At 37.5% G+C, this 7,763-nt stretch overlaps 1 protein-coding gene across 1 annotated transcript; it reads right to left on the bottom strand.

Moving 5' to 3' along the window:
* Positions 1-701: 701 nt before the first annotated feature.
* On the bottom strand, positions 702-1,841 carry LOC147896355 (uncharacterized). Its single transcript, XM_087382141.1, has 3 exons — positions 1,491-1,841; positions 1,171-1,220; positions 702-942 (listed from the first exon to the last, which is right to left on the bottom strand). Exons 1-3 carry the CDS (start codon positions 1,767-1,769, stop codon positions 921-923), a joined length of 351 nt encoding a protein of 116 aa, XP_087238267.1. The 5' UTR covers positions 1,770-1,841; the 3' UTR covers positions 702-920.
* Positions 1,842-7,763: the final 5,922 nt, after the last annotated feature.

Raw genomic sequence — 7,763 nt, 5'->3', positions numbered from 1 at the left:
AATACTAATTATTTACAATTGTTAGTCCTCTAAAGGAACGATGCCAATTGACCCTTCCAAGGTCATGTTACCTTAGCTTGAGCATAACAAAAAAATTACATTCCATAGTGGCGATGCTCGATAGGTATATCGATGTTAGTTTTTTGTGTATTTTACATCGATGCTTGATGCCTATACCAACGATTCCATACAAAGAGCTTCTACGCTTATAAAAGTTTTGCTTCTGTACAAACTCTGTCAATGCCAAAGTTAAAATCTCCCAATACCTTGTACTGCCTCCTTTTAATCTAGAAGATTATCTTCATCCAATCTATCCAGTTGTTCTTGAAAAATAAGGGAACCTACTAATTTCTCATGACAATGTGATAGGGCTATAGGTCATTAGTATAATGTCTTACAATTGATTATTGTAGGTAAACATTTGTACCAATTGAATCTTGATTAATGAAGTCGATCTTAAAGTACATCACATAAGAACACTTTCTCTCATGGAGACTCCATGGAGGCCACTAAGCAAGAGCTCGTTCCCCTATGGATCTTCATTTATTTATTTACTGCCTTGCTTGATTTTTTGTATTTGGATGTAGTGACCCATATATTTTAGGAAAAACTAAAAGTACTTGTTAAATTTTGAGCTCAATGACAATTATTCCAACAAGAATTATGCTTTCATAAGAAAGCTAGCTTCTCTGCTCCACAAATCTACACAAATGTTTTCCCCAATGGATGAATGACAAATTGCTCAAAATACACAACCCCGCCCCCCGGGGATCTTAAAAATCGAAAACGATTTAGGATTCGTTAAAATGATAGATATTCATGAAAGAAACGTGCTTGTCTGGATAACTAGATTCTAACACACACAAGCTGCCCGACACTTTGTTCCGGCATTGGCAGTAACTTCGTTCCGCCAGGTTAATTTATATCCGCTCCTCGCATAAGCTGCGATCCAAACATTTCATGTATCAATATACGAGAAAATGCTAATTAGGAATCTCGGCAGTCTGTGCTCTGTCTAACACGTCAAGGTGCTAGATCGTTTAGAAGATGCTGAAAAAACACAGCCGAGCAGGCGATTTCCTTTATGATTACGGCTGATCACAATAATACTGTTTTAACGGAAAGTTCAATTGAGCGCTGTGGAAACCGTTGCGTAGTGGGAAAACTTACTGTAACTGTAAGTTGGGTAGCTCAGAGAACGTCAAGTCCACAAGCCCTGCCTGTATGAGCCCAGACGAAACACAGATATCATTTAGAGAAACGTACTCAGAAAGAACTCTGGGAACTCTGGGAATGAGAATGCTATCTGCGAGATCTGTGCGTCGACGATCTAAAACCGATTCGAAACGGATGTATGCAGAAGAGAAAAGAACGTATAGAAGCTAATAAGAGAAGCTTGCGAGTCAGTTCTATACAGGGGTGTCGCCTACCTGAATTAAGAATGGGAGCAGAATTAAGAGACAGCTTGATGATACAGGGGTGTCGCCTACCTGAATTAAGAGTGCGAGCAGAATTCCGAGGATGAAGACGGAGAACGTTATCCATCTCAGCAGCGTCCAAGCTGGTCCGGGATGGTTGTGTTCATCGGGGAGGCCTCGCAAAATGATGAGCACGTACAGGAGTGATGAGGCAGAGGTAAAGAGCAGTGTGATGCGGATGAGAGTGGGCATTGATGTTTCAGACGGAAGCTGGAGCAGCGGCCCGGCGGAAAGTGAGAAAACAACGAGGGAGATGTGGAGGCAGAGTTCGGAGGGGGAGGGAAGGGCCATAGTGGGGAGGAGTAGGGGCCGATTAATGCAGGGTGAAGCAATATAGGGGGGTGGTAGGAGGTTAGGGTGGAGAAGAAGAAGACAGAGGAGGTGATGAGGAGGTGATGGGTGCTGTTGCGGGCGGAGGCATTTGTGTTCGCAGACACGGCGAGGGCTGAGCGCGTAGGGCTGGGCCAGTGATAACTGGACACTTGGTCCAGTCGTCCCTTGACTTGCGCACCTCCAAATTTTATTTTCTTGCGAGAACTCGAAACCAAGCCCCCTGGGTGCTCGTCATGCTTTATTCATCTCTCCTTGGCAACTGCCATCGGAGTTGTAGTTGGGTGCCACATAGATCGACACAGCATTGCTAAATGGACTTGCACGTGGTTCATCTATAATGATGCCACATCTCTCCCCTCAAATCGAAGCAACAAATGGCTTAGTTCGACAAACATGAGTGCAAGTGACCCTATTTGAAATGCGCTCTAGGCGGTATGTGTATTTTCGAATTTGTTTTACCACTTTATATGGTCCTAACCAAGTGTGCATAAAACTCTCACAAAGTCCCTTCTTCTGCACTGGATAGTAGACTGGAACCAGGTCTCCTTCTTGGTATGCAATGTCCTCACGGCAAGCATTGTAGTTCTTCTGTTGTCGGGTCTGAGCGATGCGAATATTATTCAGAATCGCTGATCTTAGGATCGGTTGCACCTACTGCAAATGTTATACTATTCGACTGCTTCTTTGAACTTGCTCTTCCAAATGGATGTAACTCTAGATCCCAAAAACCATGACTATCTTGATTGGCATAAGCATGGGATTCTTGAAGTCTCTTCTATAGTGAAGGCCTAAGAAATATGGAATTCTTTTCTTCAATATGGGCATGAATATCCATGTGAGAGTTTATTACAAGAAAAAGGCCACATTGTGATATCTAAGAAGAAAAAAATGTATCGTTGCTTAAAATATGAAGAGCAATTCTTGGATATTAAAACCCGGAATCATGGAATTAATTTTGGAAATGTCATAGCGTACAATAAAGTGATGTTTAAGGGAGATGTCGATAAGGTGGGAGATGAGGTAGTTCAAATGACAATGCTTAAGAATGATCAAGTGTGGGAAATTGGAAAGGGAATATCTTATCCATTTTGCTATCCAACAAGATGGGGAGTTTATAAATTTTCTTGGTGCAAAATAATGTAGGCAACGAGACACAATTGAAGATGGGATTGAGAATTTATGAATAGACGATGTGATTGGAAGGAGTATCCTACAAATAAACTACATTGTATATACTTGGCATTGCATACGAACTATAACTTCTTTGTTGCACAAGTTCATACCATTGACTAGTGGGATCTAATAGGGTGATTGCATCTAAATGTAAGGATTTAATAGGCAGTAAGACATTAGTGAGTCCATGGTTTGTGGTTCTATACCTCCATGGCTAGAGGAGAGTGACGCCCTATTAGTAAAACTAAATTATAATTTGCAACACTCTCAAGATTCATGATATGCAGTTGTCAAATTATTGGACAATGTAGAGAATAAGCAAGTTCAATTAGCATTATTGAGACAATATCAAATTTCACAACATAAGTGGAAAGTTGATATCAAAGAGGACAATTGGAGGGGTTGGGATTCTTGTATGATGTTACATGGATTTTTAGTATTTGTTTTGTATATCTTAAATATAGAAAGTTATTGATGTTTATTTCATTCTTTGTAAAATAAATTATGTTTGACTTTAGGGACCTTTGAAGGTTAGCTTGAACCTTTTAAATCTAAATCCTAGACCTTGGTTTTACTATATTTTCACTTTAAGTATTTGATACATCTAGATGTTAAATTAGATCCTTTTTTGGGGGGAACTTTAGCTCTACTTCTAAGGGGGATTTTAAAAAAAATTATACTTAATGATATTAAGTTTCTTATTGATGGAATTTTGTATTTGTGACAACAGTCTTACCAAGCTCTTTTGATGGATAAACATTACAATCATGATGATGTTACCTTCTTGTTGAAAATATGCTCAACTCAAAAGAGTTGAGTCCTTTGATGAAACACATGCTAACTAGCACATGAGGTTCAATAGAAAAAGATATTAGACTTTCTTCCTCTTACATCAAAGAGGTCAAGGAAAATTCCAATGCTTATGTACTTGTTTTCGAAGGGTATGATACTTTGTACAAACGTTAAATTTAAGGCTTGTGCAAGGTATCAAACCATTCTTTGGCATGATTTAGAATGCATATTTTACTTATTTTTTACTCTATGAAATTATTCTTAACCCTAAACCCTACATCCTAAATTCTAAACCCTAAACCCTTGGACCTAGACCCTAAATCATTCAACTCCTACATGCAACTTCTATATGCGCATCCTTGATGCAAGTTCTACATGTAGAGAGAGAGTCTTACAATTCCTACATGCAGAGAGAGAAGCTCCCCAACTTGTATAAATACCCCATAATAGAATGAAGCCCGCAAACAATGAGTCATGAGTTGTAATTTGCAACATGTTATCTAAATTTTCATCAATTTTACAATCTTTTGGTGACATTAAAGAGAACTAATTTCATAACTTTTGCAAACTAAGTATACTTTTAAATTTTTTTTTTAAATGCACATATTACTAGTTTAAAGGTGGGATTTCTTTGTTTTTCATGAGAAATAATTTTTTTTTTAAAACTAGATCAATGACAAGATGCAATATTTTAAGAGATACTTGTAATTCATGAATGACTATGAAATGTATAATACATCCTTTACTTAGAATTACCAAAATATGCTTTATTTTCTACAATAAATTAAGCAATTTCATCTTAATCGTTGTAGTTCATTCCAATATTTGAATTAGAGCATATTTTTTATGTGAAGATAAGTGAGTATATGGAGTCCATGCAGAAAAGAAGAGGTTTATTGAAACTAAAAATGTCTCTAGAATTAGATATTAACTAAACTATCCAAGGTCAAAGTTTAGAGAAGAAAGTAGTACAATCTATTTTCATTTGGACCAAATGGTTCAATTTCGACCTAATGGTCAATATTTAGATGGTAGTAAGTTTTGAGATTTATCAATTTACTTTATTCGATCCAAGGCATTGAACAAATATAGCTTTTAGTTTATAATAAATTAATTTTAAGTCATGAAAACAACAACAATTGTTGTTCAAAAATAATGATGTGAACTTGGATTCTGGAATCTAAAATTTCGATGATGGATTGATATTTTCGTCGATGGAGTAAAATTTCCATCCAAAAAAGGGGCAAAAGCAGCGGTCCAAAATCAGGGAAACCTCATTTTCATCCAATGAAACTTTCAGTGCCAAAATTTTCTACCGATGGAAAAATGTTTCGTCCAAAAATTCCATCAATGGAAAAATTTCCGTCCGACCAGAAAATTTCCATGATTGAAAGTTTTCCATCATCAAAATCTGGAATCCAAAATCCAAGTGGATTCTGGAATCCCAAATTCCATCGACGGGAAAAAAGGTTCCATCAATGGACTGATATTTTCATCGATGGATTGAGATTTCCATCGACGAAAATCTTAGCCTATTGACGGAACCTTTTTTTTCATTGATGGAATTTGGAATTCTAAAATCTTGATTTTGATGATGGAAGAAATTTCCATTGACATAATTTTTTTTGTCAGACGAAAATTATTCCATCGGACTGAATTTTGTGACGAAATGTTTTTCCAACCATCAGCGGGAAATTTTATGAAAGTGAGATTTCAACTCATTTTAGACTGCTTATTTTCCCCGCTTTTTTGGATGGAAATTTGACTCTATCGAACAAAAATATCAATCCATTCACAAAATTTTGGATTTCAAAATCCAAGTTCACATCACAATGGCTTGGATTGAAATAAAGTATATTGATAAACTTAAAATTCTCACTATTTAGATCGAAATCAAACTATTTGATCCAAATAATATAAGATGATAAACATCCTTAGTTAATATTTAAATCTAGAAACAGCTTTACTTTCAACAAACCTCTTCTATGGCCATGAACTCCTATATAACTGCCTATGTTAATACTGAAATATTATTAAATTCAAGCATTGGATTAACACTGTATCAAAAGAAATATTTTTTTAAAGTCAACGAATTCCTATAGGTTTGTGCATAGCACATTACATACAACATGGAGTTTGGAAACATATATTGGTACAAAGCTTATACTTGAGGGCAACGGTTGTTACTTCTATGGAAGTAATTCGTATAAAACTCTTTTATCAAAATTGTTCAAGGGAAAGTTGACTCAAAGATGCTGAAAAATGGATAAGACAAAAGAAAAGTGGAATTCATCAATGTATAGAAATGTTTAAATTGCAAGCTATAGAAATTCTTATGTATGCATTTTAGTTAAAAAAGTTTGGACAATTAAGCAGCACTGAAAAACAATTGATATTTTAAAGCAAAACGTCCATGGACTTTCCTAGTTTAATAGAATAGTTTCTTCTCCTTTGTAATTTGTCATGTTTTCCAAATTATAGGTTAGAATATCTTTTTCAATTCATAATATTGGACCCCTTTAGGTTTTAGAGTAAGATGTAAGTAATGTTTTTTCCATAAAAGTGTTGAGATATGGTGCCATGTGCACATAATTAGAGGCTAAGGTATGGTATAGGAATGTTTTAATTTAGCCACCCTAGGATGTGGACTACATGATGTGAGGATGTGGATCGAGGACATCCATAAGGAGAGATGTGATTAGAGGATCTCACAAGTTTTGACTATTCTAAGGGCACTCTCTATATAAGAGGCCTATCATGTATTGTTGAATAGAGAAATGCACATACACTCAAGATTCTATTTATGAGTCCAAGCTAATCTATCTTGGAACCTAATTGGCTTGAGCTACATGTCATGAGGACTCTCTTCATTATGTTTCCACATAGGTTTCATCCACCTTAGAGCGCTCCATAGATCGTGAGGCACTCTAGTTTTAACATGGTATCAGAGCTTAGGTATAGTCTCCTAGATTAGTTGTAGACATGCCTTAGGAGATCATGTTTTCTCCAAGATTAGTTTTAGTTTTAGATTGAGATTTCTCTTCTACCTATAGAAATTTCCGTCATGCATTTTTGTTCATTGAAAGACTCTAGCTTTATTCCGAGAGAGAGATAGATCTGAATCATTGCTTAGAGAGACAGATTCTTAAGTGTGAATGATCCCTATAATAGATTCATATGTGAGAGAGGATCCATTCCTTGTGAGATTTCTGTGTTACTTTGAGAGAGAGTCCCATGTTTTCTTTTCTCTGTGAGAGAGACCTAAGGAGAGATATCTACTCTCCTATCTTGCTTTGAAGGAGAGAGTACTTTGCAACAGCACACGATCACAGCAACCTCATTAACAGCAAAACCTGCAAGTCCAACTGAGCTCTAGGCTGCATTGCAGTAGGGCGAACTCCATCCACCTCTCCGAAAAACGACTTGACATCTAAGCTCCTAAGGCATCTAAGCTTTCATGGGCGACCTCCTTCTATGACCTAGGAATTCTATAGCGAGCTAAGGTGATCTCTATACCTCCAACAATTGCTTCATCAACGCCGACTGACAACCTCTGCAACGTCCACCACAGCCAGCCCTACGTGCACTCCAGGCTCCATCAACTTCTACACTTATTCGGCTCTCACAATGGCGACCTTCTCCCATGGCCTCCTAAAGCGTAGCTCTGGCTCCTGGCTCTAGCACCACCGAGCGCAACTAGCTTGTGACTTCCACCCATAGCCACTGTCGAACCTCCAAGGTAGTATTGCAAGCACGGTAGTCAACGGCGTTGAAAAATTGCCATTAGCACCATTGCCACTACCCAAATCTGTAAGCAACCCCTACAACAAGGTGACCAACCTAGAGTGGCCTCTCTATCTACAGATCTCAGAACGGCAATAGCAACACCAAAACAGGCTCCTTCCATGCCCATGCGAACCCAGCCGCTTTGATACCATCGCAATCTGATGCGCTTTTCGAGGTTCTTGATCCCCTTTACGTTCAAAA

This window comes from Dipteris shenzhenensis, chromosome 12, assembly GCF_047967505.1.
Source record: "Dipteris shenzhenensis isolate YYH24624 ecotype China chromosome 12, Dip_SZ_1.0, whole genome shotgun sequence".
Classification (NCBI taxonomy): Eukaryota; Viridiplantae; Streptophyta; class Polypodiopsida; order Gleicheniales; family Dipteridaceae; genus Dipteris; species Dipteris shenzhenensis.
Note: the sequence above shows the minus strand (reverse complement) of the source record. Positions and strands in the feature narration are given on the sequence as shown.